Source organism: Papilio polytes, unplaced genomic scaffold, assembly GCF_000836215.1.
Source record: "Papilio polytes unplaced genomic scaffold, Ppol_1.0 DF824047.1, whole genome shotgun sequence".
NCBI lineage: Eukaryota > Metazoa > Arthropoda > Insecta > Lepidoptera > Papilionidae > Papilio > Papilio polytes.
Genome location: NW_013525157.1, coordinates 3,350,009 through 3,371,984, shown reverse-complemented (window position 1 = coordinate 3,371,984; position 21,976 = coordinate 3,350,009). Strand labels below are relative to the sequence as shown.

Here is a 21,976-nt window from a genome sequence, read left to right as displayed (position 1 = left end):
TGTGGTAGTAAAAGTAATGTTTGTTTTTTTGTTTAAAGATTCCTATTGTAGTGATTGATCATATTTTTATCTATAACACAAATATTAACAGAACATCGAAGAAGCTTAAAGCGAATGACGCTTACCGACCATAAAAACATAAGTTTTAATTGAACTACATTATAATGTATGCGTGAAGTGAAATGTAAATGAAATGTCCCAATTCCATAGATAAAATAAATTCCTTTCCTTGAGAGTTGTCACTTTCTGGACACGAGTATCTTGGTTATTTTATGTAGCGTTACGATAATATTTAGTAAAAATGAGTTATTCAAAATTTGATCTAACTTTTAAAATAGGTCAATATTTAGACCGACACTTGGTGTTTCCACTTTTGGAATTCTTAGCCGCTAAAGAGGTTAAATTTATTTTATAATTGCTGATGCTTACTTCGTTTGAAATGCTTTCGTTTCTAGTAAACTTCACGTATTCATTGTTGTAAAAATTGCTGTATGTTTCAATTTTAATTGCAGACATATGATCAGTCGGAACTACTACAAGCAAAGTTGGAGATACTCAGTAAAACTAACATGATTGACTATGTTATAGACATTCGCAAATCCCTTTACCCCTCGGAAGGTATTCCAGAGGTAAGACGAACATTACTCTAACTTAAATTTTTATAGTTACTAAACTTCTTATATCATTTGTATTTGACTATTTTTGTAAGGTTTTTCTCTATTTTAGGAGATAAAGGCCCGCCGAGGTGTCGTTCTCTCTCAGCTACAAGAGCTGCAGGATGCAGTAGAACCAGTACTCCGTCTCATGCAGAGAGATGATGTTATGAAAACCGTTGAGACTATGAGAGATCCTAAAACTCTTATTAACTACTTGACAACTAACAGGGAGTTTGAGGTGAGAATAACTCTATTGTTCTTTTTTTATTTCTGTTCTTAAATCAATTAGTTGAATATTACTAACTCAATTGGCCATATGATGAGATAATGCTTTCAATGGATATATCAAATCTATATTTATAATTTGTATCTATTTACCATATTAAATAGTTATTATTAAGCTGTGACTCTCTGTACTCTACCTTAACTGAATTTATAGTTGTTATTTAAATTAAATACAAATTAACTTGATTTATTTTTATTGTTTTAGTTCAAAATTGAGATGATTGATAGCATGTATCAATTGGCTAAATATAGGTATGAGTGTGGTAATTATGAAGAGTCTGCATCATACCTCTACTTTTGTCAGCTCGTTATGTCACCCACTGATAAGGTAAGAAGTTTTTTAAACTAATATTCAACATGTAGATTTTTTATATATTATTTACCAGTAAGGTAAAGATTATTTAAAAGTGATACTTGTAATAGAGTACCGAATTTATGATGGATGGATTCAAGTGATAGATTTTAATGACTTCTCTCACAGAAATGGCAAAAATTTCATTGTTTTTTTGTAATAACAACAAACTTGAATTAAAGCAACATATATTTAGGTAGTAAATGAATCAGATTTACATAAAATTCCAGAATCATAATGAGGGTGAAAGTTATTTCTATGTGCTTGCAAAAGAATTATAGATTGAAACCACTCCCCGCATGTTTCACACTGGTAAACTAAAAATGGGGACTTGCCATTGCATTCAATTTTCAATTTAGCCATAAAATGATTTACTTTGTACCTGAAAATAAAAGCAATTGTAAGAGATATCTTAATATGATTATTGGATTATAAAGATATATATAGACCTGTGATTATAGAGTTGCTCGTAGTTTCTAAATTTACGATCACAAGCATTACACAGAAGTAATTTTGGTAATGCAAATTTGTAACACATATTCAACCAAGGGCAGAAAAGCCAGTGCTGTTCTGCATTTTTGTATGATTGAAAACTCATGCTGCAAGCATTACATTCATAATTACTTGCAATTGTATGCACTTTCGAGTGCTTTAGTAATCTCGGGATACTTGTAAATACTTTCTCGCAAAATTCGCATTGTAAAAGTGATGATGTTTTTATTTCTCGTACACAGTCTGTGTTTTCTTCTTTCACACATTGCCCTGAATGATTTAACGCTAAGTCTCGACATGGCCAAACTTGGAAACACTCTGTGCAAGTCCACACAACTTGCCATTGTTGTTGGAGCTCTGTCATAACATGTCTCATTGCATAATGTTTCTTCAATCCAGTTACGTAAACAAAATGTTTACCACATACATTACAGGGGTGTGTGTTCATGTTCTTCGAACAAGGCCAAACAACATTTAGTACTTCCTTCTTTTTTGTATAATCCAAAGTTCTATTTAACATTTGAATATTTTTCATGATTCTTGCATTAGTTTCTTTTACCTTTTCTAGGCTGTATTCAAGTGGGTTAATGTTTTCATGAATTGAACTGTTTTCTAATGGAGTATTTTTAAATAAATCCTCAGCAGTTGCTGTCTCTCTCTCGTTATTACTGGTAGAATCATTGAGTAGAGATATTTTCATAATTTGAGGCTTTTCTTTACTCAAGGATGTTTTCGGAGACTCTTTCCAATCTGGTTCGTAGTTTGCATATGGACTTGAATTGTTGGATATCTCTTTACAACATGAATCTAAATCTATATATTTCATTTCATTACCTGACACCACTTTGATAATTAAACGAGAATTTTCCGGGCTCTTCTTTTTCTGTTCTGTTATCCCATCCAACCAATTACCAAATGTAGTTTCAGTGAAATCATTACCAATTGTTATAAATAATGATTTAAAATCAAAACCCTCCTCAAATTTGTGCACTATTAACTTTGCTGACATTTTCGCAAATGTCTTTTTGACATTTTTTTATCTTAAAAAATAAGCATCAAAGAAAAAAATCGGTTTAAGACAGATGACTTAAAAAGGTTGTAATGTACTACTTAATAATTATATACAAATATTTATGAATATTCAATTTTTTGCTCGCGATTCCGTCCGCGTGGAATTATGTAAAAAAGTATGTAGTCTATGTGTTCTTCCAAACTTTCCTACACAACTATGCCAAATTTTATCAAGATCCACTCAGCCATTTAGACTATAAACTCAAACATCCATCCATCTAAACTTTCGCATTTATGATATTAATAGAATAATAGATCATCATATATACATAGATCATTATATAAATATATTTTTTACATGAAAGTTGAATGATGTACTTGTTACAGAATTATCTTTCGGTACTTTGGGGTAAACTAGCAAGTGAGATTTTGGTCCAAAACTGGGACGGAGCACTCGACGACCTGACTAAGTTACGCGAGTTTATCGACAACGGTGGCGGCGGCGCGACCGCCAGCAACATGCAGGCGCTGCAACAACGCACCTGGCTGGTCCACTGGTCGCTATTCGTCTTCTTCAACCATGTGAAGGGCAGAGACCTCATTATTGAGATGTTTTTATACAAACCATTGTAAGTTCAAAATATGTACATTTAACGATAAGAGCTTTTCAATATAAATATTTGTATCACCATCTTATCGCTATTTATAAGTCATTAATAATTAAAATCGATTATGAAGTTAATAATAATTCTGAAAGATACAAGCAGTTTTCTCTATTGTTACAGTACATAAGACAGAGATAAAAGGCCTTTACTGCTAAATGTGATATTATCCTTTATTGTTTCAGGTATTTAAATGCTATTCAAACGATGTGTCCGCACATACTGCGTTATTTGGCCACCGCCGTCATTATTAATAGATCTCGGCGTAATGCTTTGAAAGACCTTGTGAAAGTAATTCAACAGGAGGCGTATACATACAGGTATAGTACGAGTTCATAACTAAAAAGAATTAACCATGTATCTAATTTACTTAAGGAAAATGAAGTAATTTAATTAATCAAAACTTTCTTAATTATTATTTCAGAGATCCAATCACCGAGTTCATTGAACATTTGTATGTTAACTTTGATTTCGAAGCTGCTCGTAGGAAGTTGAATCAGTGTCAAGCTGTTCTGCTCACGGACTTCTTTTTGATCGCCTGCTTAGAGGAGTTTGTTGAGAACGCGCGTTTAATGATCTTTGAAACATTCTGCAGAATACATCAAGTTATCAGTATTGGGTATGTGTACTTATACATCAGTTTTGTTTATTAATTTCTAGTATGTTGTGTAATATATTTGCTTCTTTGTAGAATGTTGGCAGAGAACCTAAATATGCAACCAGATGAAGCTGAATGCTGGATTGTGAATTTGATTCGTAACGCGAGACTGGACGCCAAGATAGATTCTAAGCTGGGCCATGTTGTGATGGGTGCACAACCCCTCTCCCCCTACCAGCAGCTAGTGGAGAGAATCGATTCATTGGCTGTACGATCAGAAGCACTTACATCTATTGTAGAGAGGAAGCATAAAGCGCGCAATCAAGATGTATGTTTTATAAAATCTTTTTAAACTTAACACCTTCCATGCCACTGTTAATTTCGTATTATATGGTAAATTATATTTTTATTTGCAGATTCGTTGGGGAGCACAAGAATTCTAGCATTCGATTAAATTATCATTGCTGGTGTAAATTAATATCTTTCTAAATAAAACATTCTATACAATGTGTATTTGTTTGATTTAATAAATAAAAGAGAAAAATGTTCACTTATACATTCTAATTTAATTACTTAAAAACTACTCTACAGGTTTGATAGTGATAAATCTTGACAGAATAAAAGCAACCAAAATTGTTGACAAAACAAAAAATACCACAAATATATAAAATGTATCTTCGGAGAAAACATCAGTAAATGCAGGTATTTGATTGTAAAGTTCTTCTACAACATGCAGGTTGCCTTTGTTTGAGCGCACCATGTTTACTTCTTTTTTGTTTTCTTTTTCTCGGATTTAGTTTGAACAACTGCAGATACTTGTTCAACAGGGGCAAGTGAAGAGATGTGCTTATTCAATAATTGTAAAATTTCTAAACATGTAAGATTACTACTCTTGATTAGAACGTTTTTCACTTTTGCTGTTTCTAAAAATAAAAAAAATTTTAAGTCAAGAAATTAACTGTAAAATGCATACAATTATAATTGAATTTTTTTCTTTAATATAAATAAATACCTGCTATTGAAGGAGCAATAGATATATTGATAGTTGGTTCACTGCGATCACACACTACTTCAGTTTTGAGGGAACAATTTGGATTTGTTACAGCGATTTTTGGTGAGCTTATAAAATGAAGGAAGTTCCTGAAAAATGAAGATCCTGATAGTTAAAGAAATTTCATAATCAAGGTATAAAAATAATAAATGTCATAGGAAGCTATTCATTACTTAAACTATCGAGTAAACAATGTTATATTGAAAGGTACCTTCTGCAATCTAAAATCAATAATACAATGTATGTTTATACAAGATAAAAAGAAAGAGTACACTTACTAAATGAGAAGTGTGAGGTTTTTACTTTGTTCATGAAATATGCAAACGATATCACTTAATTTAAGCCCAGAATGAACTAAAGAAATGGGAGTGTCATGACGTATGATATGGCAATATACAGCAGGACTTACAGGTTATAAGGCTTAATTTTACCTTGTATGACCAACATTTTCACTAAATGGATCGAATTTGACTGTGATCCTTTTAGCTGCCTTGAGATTTACACCCCTGAGTTGTTTTGCTATTGCTGATACTACACCCCCTGATCTTCGTACAGTTCCACTGTAAGGGATAGACATATTTTCTTTTTCTCCCGGAAAATTGAGGGGTGCAAAAATAGTTAACCATAGACAATCACCATGTTATTCTTAAACATTTCACAGAGCAAATAAAACAAATTTATTGTTTTGCGTATTTTTGCTTTTAAGTGGTAGGTTTAGTTTAATGCTGTTTTTATGTAGTTCTCAGTCCCATTACCAATATTAAGGCTACAAGTTTTTAGTAAATACCATTAGTTAATCAGTTTTTCTACCTTTTTTAACGGTTCTTGTGTTGCATAAACCAAAGAGGAAATTTAGTACTTAAAACATTTTAATCTCTTATCTGTTCTAAATTTATGTCAAAAACCATCAACAAACGTCAAGGTGCAACATAAAATTGCAGTTCAAGCCACATCTTTTAGAGCACATTGCTATAATTTCAATAAGAAACCCTATTTAATATTTAAGTTTCATAATCTTGTATATATAAGTGTATGCTAAAATGTACCCCGTTGGCCAACGTAAGTCTTGTGTTTTATAATGACCCTATTGAGCATTAGGAAGACATAATAATCCTTTGTTTGATTGCCCTTAATAATGTCGTTTGTAGTAGAAAGTATAGGCAAGGCGAAATGTGAAGTGTCTATTAGAAACAAATTATAAAGCACAGTAAAGTATGTGATATGTTTATTGTAGCTCCAACGGGGGAGACGAGTGCTGGTGCAGTAGGCGTGACTGGTGCTGTGACCGCGGCGGCGGGTGCTACAGCTGCAGCGCCCGGAGCTCCGAGCACCGCGCCAGCAACTGGGGCCCCGCCTCCAGTCGCGGGTGGGGCAGGCGCCATGGCGCTTGTTCCACCAGCTGCGGCACCTCCTCCCGATTTACCAGTACTAACATGTCCACGCCGTCCTAACCTCGGTCATGAAGGTCGACCGATTATGCTAAGAGCAAATCATTTTCAAATATCAATGCCTAGAGGTTTTGTACACCATTATGATGTTAATATACAGCCAGATAAGTGTCCTAGAAAGGTAAGTTTCATCATCCATTTTTGTTTTGACCTAATTATGAGTATGTATAACATTTTATATAAAAATGGTGTAAAAATGCTTGTTTCCAGGTAAATAGGGAAATAGTAGAAACAATGGTTCACTGTTACAATAAAATATTTGGCACATTGAAGCCAGTTTTTGATGGAAGGAACAATTTATATACAAGGGATCCTTTACCAATTGGTAATGATAGAGTTGAATTAGAAGTAATATTACCAGGAGAGGGAAAGGATAGAGTTTTTCGTGTCACCATTAAATGGGTCGCTCAGGTAGGAGTTGATAAATTAAAATATTTAATAGTATGATTGGTATTGTTAAAAAAAAAACATACAGACGAATTGAGTACCTCCTTCTTTTGGGAAGTCGGTCAAAAATTGTACACAAGTTTTTTTTTAACTGGACTAGCTAATTTATACTTTCAATGTATGTTTGAAAATTTATTACAATCTTAATATTTTGAAGGTATCACTTTTTGCATTGGAAGAAGCACTAGAGGGCCGCACAAGACAAATTCCATATGATGCTATATTAGCATTGGATGTAGTGATGAGACACTTGCCTTCCATGATGTATACACCTGTTGGACGTTCATTTTTCTCATCTCCTGAGGGATATTATCATCCTCTTGGTGGTGGCAGAGAAGTGTGGTTTGGATTCCATCAGTCTGTGAGACCAAGCCAATGGAAAATGATGCTAAATATTGATGGTTTGTTTATATTTCTTTACTGTTTTCCTTTATTTTTTTATTAAAACTTGTATACTTAGTAAATTATAAATGTTGTCCAACAGTGTCTGCAACTGCGTTTTATAAAGCTCAACCAGTGATAGAGTTCATGTGTGAAGTATTAGATATAAGGGACATAAATGACCAAAGAAAGCCTCTGACAGATTCTCAGCGTGTTAAATTTACAAAGGAAATCAAAGGACTCAAGATTGAGATCACTCATTGTGGTACAATGAAACGTAAATATAGAGTGTGCAATGTTACACGTAGACCAGCACAAATGCAATCGTAAGTATTATCTATATGTTCTATATCTGTACATACATATAAAAAAATTGCAGTGTCTGTAATATCAAAAGACAAATTCCAGATTTCGGGAAGATGATGTAAGCAACGTAAGTTGCTGATAACGAAAATCGCATTTAAAAAATTTTTGTCTGTCTGTCTGTTCGCAAGGCGCGTTTTTTCTTGGTAATCTCCAAAATGGCTGGGTCGATTTCGACGGGACTTTCACTGGAGGGTACCTCATATGGATAGGCATATTATAAGCTACTCTTTTCGCGCTGGCAAAATGGCGTAACGGGTGGTCCAAATTTTCGCTTGAAGTTTGCAGGCGACAGCTTTTACGAAATACAATTCAAATTTTTAAAGTTAATTTTATTAATTGCATTTACCAGGTTCCCACTTCAATTAGATAATGGACAAACAGTAGAGTGTACAGTAGCTAAATATTTCTTGGATAAGTATAAGATGAAACTCAGATATCCCCACCTGCCGTGTCTCCAAGTGGGTCAGGAACATAAGCATACATATTTGCCTTTAGAAGTGTGCAACATTGTCCCAGGGCAAAGATGCATTAAGAAGTTAACTGATATGCAGACTTCTACTATGATTAAAGCTACTGCTCGATCTGCACCTGATAGGTAAGTAACTTCCTACATTGCTGTATTTATTATTATTAACTAAATTCAATAGAATAACATTAGTAAATAGATTTCTAAGTGACACACTTTAATTCATTCAATTTATACTAAGGAATTATCACTAGTTAATAATATTCACTTGTATGTAAGAAAAGTTTGGAATTTTCAATGAATTTCTATAAGGATTCTATTGATTGTTTTAAGAATTGTATCATTGTCATTAATTAGGATTTTACTAATGCTAAACAGCTATAATATATCATAAACAGTTGATGAAATAATTTGAGGCTTTTACAATGTAATACATATTTTCGTTAGAATTATGAAAATGTTGAGTATATTATTTGATAATGTGATATAATTAAATAGGGAAATGAGAGGTTAATATATTTTCCTCGAATTTATTATAATCTTATTACTAAGTGATTGAAGAATTAAATTGTTTAAACTATCGTGAGACATTACTTTAAGCGAAAATTAATTAAAAACGGCTCAACTCACGCTTTTATCCTCCGGTGACGGCACCGACTAGTTTCGGATCCTTCGGGGATCCTTCTTCAGGGCGAGTATTATTTAACTTTTGTTCGCGGTCGCGTCGCGCCTCGCACTGAAGAAGAAATAATTAATTCATTAGTGTCGATCAATTAAGCTTATGTAGTTTTAAAATCGATTATTTGTTAGTAATTTTTTTTCAACTTTGCAGTCAACATATATAACTATTGATTTCCACTACCAAAACTTATTACATTATTACTCTTATCCCTTTTTATTCAATGAAAGGTATGTTTATGTATCCTTAATGTCTGTAATTTAGGGAGCGGGAAATCAACAACTTAGTTCGTCGCGCGAACTTCAATACAGACCTTTACGTAAAGGAGTTTGGTTTAACAATATCCAATAATATGATGGAAGTTCGCGGCCGTGTTCTACCACCACCGAAACTTCAATATGGTGGACGCGTTTCTTCATTGGGTGGTCAGGTATGCTAAATTTACAAATGGTAATAAAGGTTTTTTAAAATATAGGAGTGTTTGTAATTAAATAAAATAAATAAATATATGTTATTCATATAAGGGTAGATTAAGCCGAATATAAAGCATGTTTTAAAAATGCTGATACAAATGTTTCGGTACTTTTAAGTTCAAACAATTCAATTCAATTCTTAGAATAAACCTTGTTGTGTGTTATGTAATTTGATCGCATTTCAACAATCGTTTTATTTTTAATTAATCTTTAATTTAGGTAAAAAGATGTACGACAATAATAAAATAAAATAATTTATCCTTTAATATTAGATATAGTAATTTATGTTAACAGCAGGCATTACCCAACCAAGGTGTGTGGGACATGCGCGGGAAACAGTTCTTTATGGGAGTTGAAATCAGAGTTTGGGCGATTGCCTGCTTTGCACCTCAAAGGACTGTTCGGGAGGATGCCCTCAAGTATGTATCTTTAAAAAAAATGTTTATGTGGAATTAGACTAAGAAATGTAAATGGAATGTTATCTGTCTTTGCAGAAACTTCACGCAGCAGCTACAAAAGATCTCGAATGACGCAGGTATGCCCATAATTGGGCAGCCATGCTTCTGTAAGTATGCAACTGGACCCGACCAGGTGGAGCCAATGTTCAAATACCTCAAGTCCACATTTGTGCAGCTGCAGCTAGTTGTGGTAGTGTTGCCAGGGAAGACACCAGTTTATGGTATGTTATTGTTACAAACACAACTTAAGCTTCTGTTATGAGTTATTAATATTGACCAGAATAGAAATATTTTCTTTTGATCTTTATTGTTCTAAATATCAATAAATACAATAGAATCTTTAAATTGGTTAGTTGCTTTCAAGATGTTTTGCAATTTTTTTGCTACTTGGCCCATTGTATTGTAGAAATCATTATGTAAAACGATTACTTTTTCATAATTGTTAAGTATTTTATATTTATAATATGTAATAAGTTTTTTTTTTTTTAGCTGAAGTGAAGCGTGTAGGTGACACGGTGCTCGGAATGGCGACACAGTGTGTGCAAGCCAAGAATGTGAACAAAACCTCTCCGCAGACGCTCAGCAACCTCTGTTTAAAGATTAACGTCAAACTCGGAGGCATCAACTCTATATTGGTACCATCCCTGCGTCCAAAGGTACTATTTATTCATATTGAAGTTAATTGGTTGTCAATACCTACTTACATAACTATAGTTTTTCTATTTTTCCTGCAACGTAAGTTTAGTGCCACTAACCGCAACTTAATTGGATGAACTGATGAGGAAAATGTGTTTGAATAATTTTCAACGCAGATAGGGTTGTATGTGGACTATAAATATTAGTGTTATTTTAAATGATATGCAATGGTTATTTCTTCATAGTATACGCGGTGCGGTGAACAAGAGTCGCGACAGAGTATAGAACCGAACAGTGCCCAAAGCACGGACGGTATCAATGTAAGCGGATAACATTTTGCAACTGTTTTTCTTTAATTGTTAGTCATATTTTAATGTTTGTGCCTGCAGGTGTAAGTGCCATAATGTAACTGCCATGCAGAGGACAGTGTTGTATGTACATCTTAGAATAATGCTGTACCTTTATTAAAAGAATAAAAAATGATATGTAGAATTAAGGTGGCATTGATTGCATATTTATTGCTTTAATATATTTTTAAGACGGCCAAAAAAAAGTTCATTGTTTTCAAGTTTCAAAATTAATATCACCAACAAAATTTTCTGATTTTTCAATAATTATGTACTGAAAAACTAAAATATGTAGCTGAGAACATTATAGGTCAAGAGTTTTACTGAAGTTATATGAAATTTCATGAAGTTATATATGCACCGCCATTAACTTTAAAAAAGCTTAAAATAAACAGATATAAAATTTTTCGGTTTAAGAAAACATTTAGGACAAGAAACGTTTACATTGTTACTAAAATTAATAAATAATTGAAGATTACATTCTTTTACAATAACATTAAAAAAAAATACGATTCCGTTTCTGTCGGTTATTTTCAAAACATGTTTTTTAAAAGAAAATCAAAATGGCCGCCATAGCTTCATATTGGCTGCATTCGAAGCTATACTACGTTTGTCGTACGCATGTTCTAATTTGGTCTGTTGAATATTTTCTTGGAGTTGTAAATGTAATTTCTAGGTGTTCAATGAGCCGGTTATCTTCTTGGGTGTGGATGTGACTCATCCTCCGGCTGGAGACAATAAGAAGCCATCCATTGCTGCCGTTGTGGGCTCGATGGATGCTCACCCTTCAAGATATGCAGCAACGGTTCGCGTGCAGCAGCATAGGTATCTAACTTTATGTGTTATTTATTCCTTCAGTACATTCAGAGAAAAATCAACGGGTTGAGATGTTGACATTTTAGAAAAAGACATTTTACAAAAGACGACAAAAAGTTCATAATCTTTGACACCTTAAGATGTATAATCTATGAACTTTTCTACATGTAAGATATATCGCAAATCTTACTAATATTTTAAACGCGAAAATTTAGATGGATGGATGGATATTTGTTAGAGCTTCTAGCCTGAACTGCTAAACGAATCTCGATGAAATTTGGCATACACATAAAGAATACTCTGAAATAACACTTAGGGTACTCATTTGTTTTTACAATTCCACGCGGACGGAGTCGCGGGTGAAAACTAGCTGCTTACAAATATATTTTAGTATGGTTCTTGTCCGTAACGTTATAATTATGATAATGTGCCGTTGCAACTGTTGCATTGACAGACAGGAGATAGTGCACGAGATGAGCAGCATGGTGCAAGAGCTGCTGATCATGTTCTACAAGAGCACGGGCGGGTTCAAGCCGCACCGCATCATCATGTACCGCGACGGCATCTCCGAGGGACAGTTCATCCACGTGCTGCAGCATGAGCTCACTGCAGTTCGCGAGGCTTGCATTAAGGTACCAAGTTTGCATTAACAATCTATACTAATGTAAACGTAAATTCTTTGTTATATAGGATACCAGCTCAACACTTGCGCGCTATAGGCTATATGTTTTCACGCTATTCAATTTAAAGGGTTAATAATTTAATAAAATCGTTATGCGAAAATGAGACAAAAACTACAGACCAATAGCAGCAAAAAAGATAGTAAAGGTTACTCAGTGGCGAAGGCCTTTGTTTCTAAATATTTAAATTTTTGACATTTACATTTACACAAGAGCGTCGGTGACTCAGTGGTTTGAACACTTGACTTGTAATCTACAGGTCATGGGTTCGAATCCCGTCATGCACCAATGTGATTTTCGATTTTTCGAATTTTCGTATGTACATAATTTACCCGACGTTCTTACGGTGAAGGAAAACATCGTGATGCAACCTGCACATTTCGGCGAAGAACTTCAAAGATATGTGTGTAGTCAACCAACCCGCACTGGGCCAGCGTGGTTGACTATGGCCTAGCCACCCCTAATTGGGGTAGGCTCCGAGCCCCTCGGTGGGGACGTATACTGAGCTGGTGATGATGATGAGGCTTGAATATAAACAATAAAATAAAGGTTTTATAATATGCGGGCCGAACTGAACGAAAACAGCTAGTTTCAGATATGTCCCATTATAATGTTATTGTTTGCACGTTTTCAGCTGGAGGCGGAGTACAAGCCGGGCATTACGTTCATAGTGGTGCAGAAGCGGCACCACACGCGGCTGTTCTGCGCCGACAAGAAGGAGCAGTCGGGCAAGTCGGGCAACATCCCCGCCGGCACCACCGTCGACCTCGGCATCACGCACCCCACCGAGTTCGACTTCTACCTCTGCAGCCACCAGGGCATACAGGTACCACGCCTCGAACACTTTGTTTTATAGGATGACAGGAATTACATGTTGTTGCATATGTTTTTGGTAAAGTTCTCTACATTTACCACACGCTTTAGGATATCTATTTCCACGTTGTTATACTTAGAGGGCGAGTAAACTGGAAAATTTGCTCTGCGACTAAACGACAAAAAGTACAAGCCAATAGCAACAAAGAATCAAGGTTGCTATGGTTACCTAAAATCACAGCCAGTAGCAAGGGCCTTTGTTTTTATTTAAGTATTTGCAATTAAAAATGTGAATAAATAAATAATGATTTTATAATGTAAGGGGGCCAACGAGCGACGGGAACACCAAAGTAATCAGCGACACCCAGAGACATTAGCAATACTTTAGGAACTACATATACGTTGTGTTTGAGGAAATAAAGTTAATCACCGTGTTTCAGGGTACATCGCGTCCGTCCCACTACCACGTGCTGTGGGACGACAACCACTTCGGGTCGGACGAGCTGCAGTGCCTCACGTACCAGCTGTGCCACACGTACGTGCGCTGCACGCGCTCCGTGTCCATCCCCGCGCCCGCCTACTACGCGCACCTCGTGGCCTTCCGCGCGCGCTACCACCTCGTGGAGAAGGAGCACGACTCCGGCGAGGGCAGCCACCAGTCCGCCTGCAGCGAGGACCGCACGCCCGGCGCCATGGCGCGCGCCATCACCGTCCACGCCGTCACCAAGAAGGTCATGTACTTCGCCTAACGCACTGCTGCTGCTGTCACCACCTCAAAAACACAACTTCAACAAATAATACAAACGAGAGAAAAATATATTAACTATTTGTAATTAAAACTAATGACAAAAAATTGTTGAAATAACAAAACTAAACATATAGACACTCTAACCATGCGTTGCAATGCAGAACTGACAACTCTGCTTAGATATTGCATTTAATTTTGATCACCATCAGATTTATGCCTAGGAAACATGCCAGTGCAGTTGGACATTAACACAGAACTGGCCTGTATTAGCTCATTCAGGCTAGATTTACAATGCCAGTTGTGTGCCAGGTGATTTTGAAAATTGCTAGCATAAACCAGGCATATAATTGTGACCCATATCAAATGTCAGAGATACATAAAGATTTTTTTTTTTAAATATTAACGGTAAAATATAAAGACACACGATTTAAATGATTGCTAATTGTTTCAGTTTCTTATCACTTTTATATTGTACAGACAATCACATAGGTCACTTTCTAAATAGATTTAGATTTCATTTCAACCACACTCATCACATGACATTGTAAAATAAGTATTATTTTCATAATCTTTTTTGTATAAGTGTAACCGCGGCTTGACGTAACACTAACATTACAGTAAGACTACCCTACTGATTGATTTCATCAATGGAAAACACCGTGGCAGCTGTATATCTGTCTAGAATACACGCACATTCTTCAGAATATGTACAATCGGGATATCTGGCAGTGTTACATCTGCAAAACTGCTCACTGTGAAAGTTTCGTACACAGTAAGACGACGACGTGGGTTAATTAGATTTTATTATGGTCATCGAATCTTTTTGTTATTATTGATGAATTTGTAAAAAAAGGTAGTGTTTGTCTCGTTTCCACAAATGTAAATTTCTCTGTAAGTCAAACACCACAGATTCACGCGACTGTACATCAAACCTTTAATAAATCCTGTAACAACCAGACAAAAATATTGAATATGCCTTTTACATGATGAATATTCTGCAGAGAATTAATTAAATATTCTCTTGTTCCAAAGGAGACAATTTTTATTTATATTTACTTTGGTTACTAGATATGATTACATAAATAAAATACATGTTTCCCTATTCACCGTCCAATTACTGACAAAAGAACAATCACTAATACTGAATTATTAATTAGTGAAAAAAATCGTTGAAAATTATAGAACTACATTTCATGTTGAAAATTTGTAATACTTTGGTTTGTGGTAAATTAGTTTTGCGTGTTTTTTTATTATAATTTTTTCTCGATTATAAGTACGGAAAAGACGCGTAGCTACCTCAATGGCTAGAAGGGTGGACAATTGGATTTAACCTACAAGTTAAAAGGAACAATTTTTAAAAATATATGTAAAGAAGTCAAAAATTGTGCTAGTTGTATATTAGCATATCTCTTGTTATATTTGGTCAAAAGATTACTGTCCTTTGAAATCTAAAACATATTTTATAGTATGATCTTTGTACTAAGGTAATTAAGGCAATATTGTAGTGACTTAAACAAAAAAAGATAATGGATTATATAGTAGTTGTTTGTTGATTTATTGAACTATAGCTCGAATTCAAAGCGATTTTCTTCATAAAAAAAAGTATTGCAGTAGTTTTTGAGTTTTTCTGGATCAGAGAACGATTTTTTACTTTCATTGTACAGACTGACAATTATTTAACCTGGTGAATGAAAGAAATAATAATGCTCACTAGCGCCCTCCTGTCAGTGTCAAAAAAGTTTCATAACATCCTTTTGGAATTGTTGTCATTTTTTTTTCCTTTAATGCTTTTTGTACATCTGCGAAGGTTTTAAGTAATTCCTGACAGAACAAACAGATAGTAACGACTCTAACCGAGTTAGATCTTCTTGTTTGCCTATTTCTTGAATATTTCACTTCAATATGAATAGCAGCTTTTGATGGCGGCAATACATTTTAGGAACTGTTGTAAGTTAGGGCAGTTATTTGAGGCTAGGAATGGTTGATTTTGATTCAACATACACTACTTTTGCACAAAAACATCATATATTGTACGTTTTTTTAATCTACGCGTATTTAAGACCATAAGTACGAAGTGGTAGGCTTAGGTCCGTATTTTCACATATCTTTCACAATGTATTAAAATGCAGAATGTCAAATGTGCCGTGACCAAAATAATTGGGACCTAATTTATGTGTCATTTTATTGGAGTCAAAATAATAGAATGTGTTATGGCAATACATATATTTCTTGCAACATCCACTTCGGTTGAGTCTTCGATATGTAAAAAGTATATTATTTAAATGTATTATAGTTGTAATAATTGGTAGATAAAATGCGTTTCAAATAAGATTGTGTATTTGCTTAAAAATATGATAAATCCGTTATTTTTAATAATATTTCAGAACATAAAAAATAAAAATGTAATTTTCAATTAAAATCTTTACTTTTCAGCAATTTTTGACATATTGAGGTCATTGAACCTCCCATATTAATTCGAAACGCATACTATCTGTAGGTACTCCGGCTATTTGGCTGATCTATAATCGCGCGGTACACAATTTAACAGCATTGGATAGTGTTGCTATTTTTAACAAAAAATATACATAATCTGTTCTGATTATTATGAATTGGATATAAATTCTAATAATTTAAGAAGCTCTTGATTTTTTGATTACTTTACATGAAATAATTGTTAATAATTTAATTCAAGTGATGATTTGTGAAAAATATGATTAAAATTGTTTAAGCAATGTAGGTGTTTGCAATAATTCGGGCAAAATATCTGAAATTTATTGCCATATAAAAATATTTCATAAGTTTCCCTTTAAATATTTTAAAATACATTTTGTTGATTTTCAAATTATTTCTATACGAGAAGTAGATTATGTATCTTTCGTTTTGTGTTTGGTTTTTTCTAAATTAAGTTCTTGCTAACGGAATCATTTAAAGCAAAATGTCTCTAGGATCACTGTCAGATTGCCCCCTGGCTCTTATTAAAAATATTTTTTTTTTTAAATATTACAATGAATATTTATATCAAAGCTTTATGATCATACGCTTGTATGATATGTTACACTATGCCAAAGAAATAATGAGCAATAGCAATATTTATATAACATTTTGATATTTAATGCAACACTATGCAGTGCCTTAATGAAACGTTGGCAATGATTTATTGTAAAGTTAACTATGTGGAATTCCTCGTCACAGATAATAGATATTTAGATAGTAATTTGAAGTAAGAATAAAAAAGTTTCTTAAGTCTAACGCTTGTGTTCAAAAGGTCCCATCTGATATTTTTTAACAGAATCACAATTAAATATGTCAATAAATATGCAAATGACCTTAAAGTATTTTGTAATCTTACATTTATTGTCACTAATATCACTTGAATAATTTGAATAATCGTTGGTTTTAGAATCTAACTTTTGGAGTTTGTGAGTGCAGTGTATAGTGTATAAGTGTCGATGTGTGTAACATCGATTTCAATTTTTTTTACCACAAATTACAAACACATCACATATCTGAAAACATTCTGCTTATCACACAATAATGTTATCTGTGTCTTATGACGTAATCGTAACGTTCAATGTAGAAAAAGTTTATTTCATCAAATAATGTAATTAGACTTATGAACGTATAACTTTATTGTTGTATGGAGGACAGAGATCGTATTGTAAATGCGTAGAGTTACAACTATTTCGACTCGACTTTTCTCGATTTCTGTCATTTAATATTACATCTAAAATAACCTTCTCATCTCGTATATTTTATGATAAAAAATTTATACTTATATGGCTTTATGGACAAATTTAAAAAATCAACAATTTCTTTATCACAATGTTAATATCAATCCGAGCTAATACCTAAAACTGTCACCACAAGTCACAAACGTTTTTTTTTTCGCGAAAGATGAGCCAGAATCAGCTATTTTTTGTGTTGACACTTAAAAGCGCGGGAATTATACTGTAAGTAATAGCTAAATAGTCTAGATAGATCATGTAATCGATTGTTCTGAATGTGTTTATGTGTTATGTAGAAACATATCTAAAAAAAATTGCCTCACCACATATTCTTAATGTATTTTTTGTTAATTGAACGGAACTCGGCTTTTAAATAGAATTTCATTAACAAATTCAAGTAATATAACATAGTCTTCGAATTCAGAAAACATACATGTATTTATAGATATAAAAAATATTTTGCATTGATTATTTTTAGTTCTCAGTTAGGATATTGTCGTCTTTAACTGTAGTGTAACAATTAAAAATTTAACTTTAGTCTTAAGTCAGTTTTCACTATTTTGGGACTAGCACTTTGGGACTTGCAACCGCGCCCTACCCTAGCGCCGGCACTGGTTGGGACAGTTTAGGGCCATTCAAGTTCAAATACAACTTTAACGTATATACTAATTTAACGCGGCTATATCGTATTAATTTTATTTTTCGTTTTCATTATATTTTTTAGATTATGATAGGTTAAAAATAGCCTAGATAACTCGGTTTGGTGGACTTCGAATACATGACAAATCAGAAGTTGTCTCATACTTGGCTATTTTGAAGTTTATGGAAATCTATTGTAATGGCTGTGATGATTCCATTGAGCTATGTGAAGATAAGCGTAAAATTCCGACGCGAGTTATTTGGTCCTCTTTGGCGCCATTTTTCAGCTGTTTTACGCGTGGCTTACATATTCTGTTGTTCGCTAGAATAATAGTTTTGTCTTAAATAGCTGTGGTGAAATGAATTTGGTTAATATATCTGACAACTTTATGTAATGTGTCATCATGAGCTTATTTTGTTTTTATTGTTTTTTTTTTATAAGAATAATGATTTCTGTTTTATTAATTTTTTTGTTTCGTTTTATGGTCATTTTAAAACAAGAAGCTAAACTCTCGATCTTCACACAAAGTCCCCAAACCTTAGATAGACGTAAGTGTAATTTTTATTAAGTTATTTTTAAAGTAATTAAGAACTTAAACAAGGGAAACGCATGCATATATTAGATTAAGAGGTATATATTGAAATGTACTTTGAGGAATGTTTCGTATATCGGTTATTTGGTTTATTTGTTTCTGACTTAAAAAAAAATAGAGTTTATATACTATTCGTGCGCTATAACATGTGACCTGAGTTTATGACGTAACAACTGTTTGTAGACAGCAGAAGTGGAACTAATGTAACAAAAATAACGTTAGTATTGAAGTGCCGGTTCGTTGTATTCATGTTATGGTGCACGTGTTGTAACAATATAGATAATAGAGCCAGGTAAAATAGAGAATCCTCTACGATCTTCAGTATAGACAGAATATCAGTTTATAAGTGTCGTCACTGCCGCTTCTAGTTAGTTATTGTTTTTTATTTATTATTTGATCTTTTCGCACCAAATGTTTTTGTTTACGTGACATGAAGAAATGTCCGCATATAAAACTCGTATTGAAAGAAGTTTTTTTCCAAATGAACACAAGTTCTTCCATTGGTCTGGTCTTTTTATAATATATTTTTTATTTCTTTTAAATTGAGTATGAATTGATCAAAAATTTGTAATGAAGTTTGAGAGAAATTAGGTTTAACGATGATTTGGAAAAATAATAAAATGATGGTCTTCGATGTTTATTGTAATACGGATGAGTTTTAAATCAATTTAATGATTTTAGGAGCTACATTAATGACACCATGATAATATGTAAAAACTAATTTTTGAAAATTCGTCGTAGAGTTTGTTCGTCTTTGAAATTTAAAGATTTTTTGTTTCCCTCGGAGCTCAACAAGTAGACTCAACATTATTTGGTTTGTAATATCATTTAAATTGCTATCTAAAGACGCTAAAAACAATTTTATTTTAATGAAACGAAGCTGATTTTCCTAAGTTGACTTTTCTGTAATAATAAATCTGGAAATACAATTTGCAAAATAATTAGTTTTTTTTTTGTCATATTAATAATTCATCGTAATAACCAGGCTTTTAAAAATACGTTTGAAATTAAAATAAATTTGAAAATAAAAAAAATACTTTATTTAAATGCTTCTATTGATTTTTCGTAATAGTCACTTTATGGTCGTTAGGAGGTAATCGAATGAGCTTGATGCGTCCAAAGTATTAACATAGTTATCGGTCTTGTGTAGTTGTCAGTAGGTGTTTGCAGTTTGTAGTGTATGATTGGCTCCGGCTTAATTATAATCTGCCGCACTCAGTCTTTTAGTAATCGCTTAATACAGAGAAATCTACACTTGTTGACGACTGTTTATGTCATCATTAAAAGTGTGGCAATTAGTATTTTAACAATTGTTGTGTATTTGATGTCGCAATGTCGTGAATTCTCGTATCAAATAATTATTTTTATAGCAAATTGGACCATTGCTTTAATGATCGAATGAATAGATTGTAAGGCTCGCGTCGAGGCTGTGGTTTTTTGTCAGATCACCGAGACGAGTGCCGTGGTGACGCCCCGGGCCAAGTAGGTACGTAGTTCGCCATATAGCACATAACTGCTTTAAATTTGTGGACTCCAAAAGAGTAAGGTTTTTAATGTAGTACGTATAATAGAATCAAAATTTCTTCGTGCAGGGTAAATCATTGTACTTGTGAGGGGGCTACGATTGTTTTACGATGTAGCGATCTGCGTATTTACTGTTAAGCGATTTCGCTTAGTTTATTTCCTCTGTGTTCAATGTGTACTCTATAATCTCTCGTCAATACAATATTCTGGTATGTTTTAATACATTTTCCGTGTTAATGCTGACTTGTGATTCTATACATGTTTTGTATTCATTTAACAGCACACAAATAAGCTATGTTTTATTTATGTACCGTGTCGTTTAATAGTAATATTGACAAAATTGTTAGTTTTTAACTAATTTAATATAAGTTGTTCATAAATTTTAACGTAATAATAGAAAAATCTTGTAATCACTATGACCCTGACGTTAGTTAAAGTGTAACCTAATGTAACGACATGAGCAAGGAAGTTTGTACCTCAGAAGTCTATGAGATTTTATAATCATGTTATCAAAGGTGCTTTAAGACGAGAATATTTGACGATTCCAGAGGTTTTTATCACATTGTATAAATGTCATATTCAGTAGAACTATTTTATTCAAAACAAACTCAAGTGACAATCTCATGGACTTCTGAATTAAGAAAAGAACATTTTATTCCGCCTGTATTTTAAATCATATAAAATATTACTTTAATGTTCAATAGTTCTTTATTTTTGAACAGTACACGTGTACATATTGGTAATTACAACTCTTTGTACGTGCATTTTACTGTCTAAATAAAAATGTCTAGAAAATGAAGCATTTTTGTTAAATACATATTTGTTTCTCACAGTTTTAGAACCCATTATTTCTTCCCTCGAAAATAATTATTAGTAATTAGTTAATTATATTTTAATAGTTGTACGTGTAATCGCTTTACGTGATATTAAATTATGGCGTGTAGAAATAAACTTCACGATTGTTTTGAAAATTCACCCCCCTTTTGACCCCGATGTTTAACAATATTTATCATGGAAACGTCATTGTTATTTTAGATTCGGACTTAATTACAATAAATGATATTCAAAAACATTCATACTTATTATTTTCGCAATGTAACTTTTATACTAAAAGTAAAGAAAATAAGAACATGTGATTCAGAAATGGAACCTATAGTTTGTCTAAATAAGATAGATTAGTTTGATAAATGACGCATATGAAGTATCGAATTCAATTTGTATAAAGACAAATGCCGTACTTAATAGACAGGTATCGTAGTGACGAAACAAACACACATAGCGAACAATTATAAACTATCGATAATCGGTTTAAACAAAATTATCGAACTTAACTAAAATTATTATTTTCTTATTATCTAATTTATAGAGAGTTTAACGATGGCATTTATTATAGCGAAATCTAATTCGATTACGTACGGCTGTAGTAGTAATAAACAATTATCTACTCTCATTATTTGTAACGGTTCTACGGGTCTTTATTAATTTGAGAAAACAATGTTTCTTTTTTTAATTCATAAGTTATAACTATGAATCTATCGATTTCAACTTCTATAAGACTAAAAATCGATAAGATTCATGACTGATTATACATAACCCATTCTTACTAAATTTTAAAGGAATTGTCAAACTA

The 21,976-nt window shown here is 33.1% G+C and overlaps 4 protein-coding genes across 6 annotated transcripts; 2 read left to right on the top strand and 2 right to left on the bottom strand.

Moving 5' to 3' along the window:
* The first annotated feature begins 213 nt into the window (after positions 1 to 213).
* Positions 214 to 4,565, top strand: LOC106100754 (eukaryotic translation initiation factor 3 subunit E). The gene is made up of 9 exons (XM_013279774.1): positions 214 to 397; positions 513 to 629; positions 727 to 894; positions 1,147 to 1,269; positions 3,184 to 3,425; positions 3,644 to 3,778; positions 3,883 to 4,077; positions 4,150 to 4,384; positions 4,473 to 4,565. Exons 1-9 carry the CDS (start codon positions 302 to 304, stop codon positions 4,497 to 4,499), a joined length of 1,338 nt encoding a protein of 445 aa, XP_013135228.1. The 5' UTR covers positions 214 to 301; the 3' UTR covers positions 4,500 to 4,565.
* LOC106100755 (zinc finger protein 729-like) lies at positions 1,465 to 2,886 on the bottom strand. The gene is made up of 2 exons (XM_013279775.1): positions 1,743 to 2,886; positions 1,465 to 1,675 (listed from the first exon to the last, which is right to left on the bottom strand). Exons 1-2 carry the CDS (start codon positions 2,792 to 2,794, stop codon positions 1,486 to 1,488), a joined length of 1,242 nt encoding a protein of 413 aa, XP_013135229.1. The 5' UTR covers positions 2,795 to 2,886; the 3' UTR covers positions 1,465 to 1,485.
* A 160-nt stretch (positions 4,566 to 4,725) lies between the features above and the next one.
* LOC106100756 (39S ribosomal protein L53, mitochondrial) lies at positions 4,726 to 5,744 on the bottom strand. Its single transcript, XM_013279776.1, has 3 exons — positions 5,539 to 5,744; positions 5,069 to 5,196; positions 4,726 to 4,979 (listed from the first exon to the last, which is right to left on the bottom strand). The coding sequence occupies exons 1-3, from the start codon at positions 5,682 to 5,684 to the stop codon at positions 4,819 to 4,821; spliced, it is 435 nt and encodes a 144-aa protein (XP_013135230.1). The 5' UTR covers positions 5,685 to 5,744; the 3' UTR covers positions 4,726 to 4,818.
* A 267-nt stretch (positions 5,745 to 6,011) lies between these two features.
* LOC106100579 (protein argonaute-2) lies at positions 6,012 to 19,291 on the top strand. Of its 3 annotated transcripts, none has more exons than XM_013279473.1 (14): positions 6,012 to 6,166; positions 6,342 to 6,676; positions 6,766 to 6,966; positions 7,160 to 7,403; positions 7,487 to 7,709; positions 8,099 to 8,344; positions 9,159 to 9,324; positions 9,665 to 9,786; positions 9,862 to 10,046; positions 10,315 to 10,481; positions 11,485 to 11,633; positions 12,079 to 12,256; positions 12,939 to 13,130; positions 13,558 to 19,291. In XM_013279473.1, the coding sequence occupies exons 1-14, from the start codon at positions 6,148 to 6,150 to the stop codon at positions 13,864 to 13,866; spliced, it is 2,736 nt and encodes a 911-aa protein (XP_013134927.1). In that variant the 5' UTR covers positions 6,012 to 6,147; the 3' UTR covers positions 13,867 to 19,291. The 3 variants fall into 3 exon arrangements, with proteins under 3 accessions (XP_013134927.1, XP_013134925.1, XP_013134926.1); XM_013279471.1 differs by having other exon boundaries at positions 12,070 to 12,256; XM_013279472.1 differs by having other exon boundaries at positions 9,662 to 9,786.
* Positions 19,292 to 21,976: the final 2,685 nt, after the last annotated feature.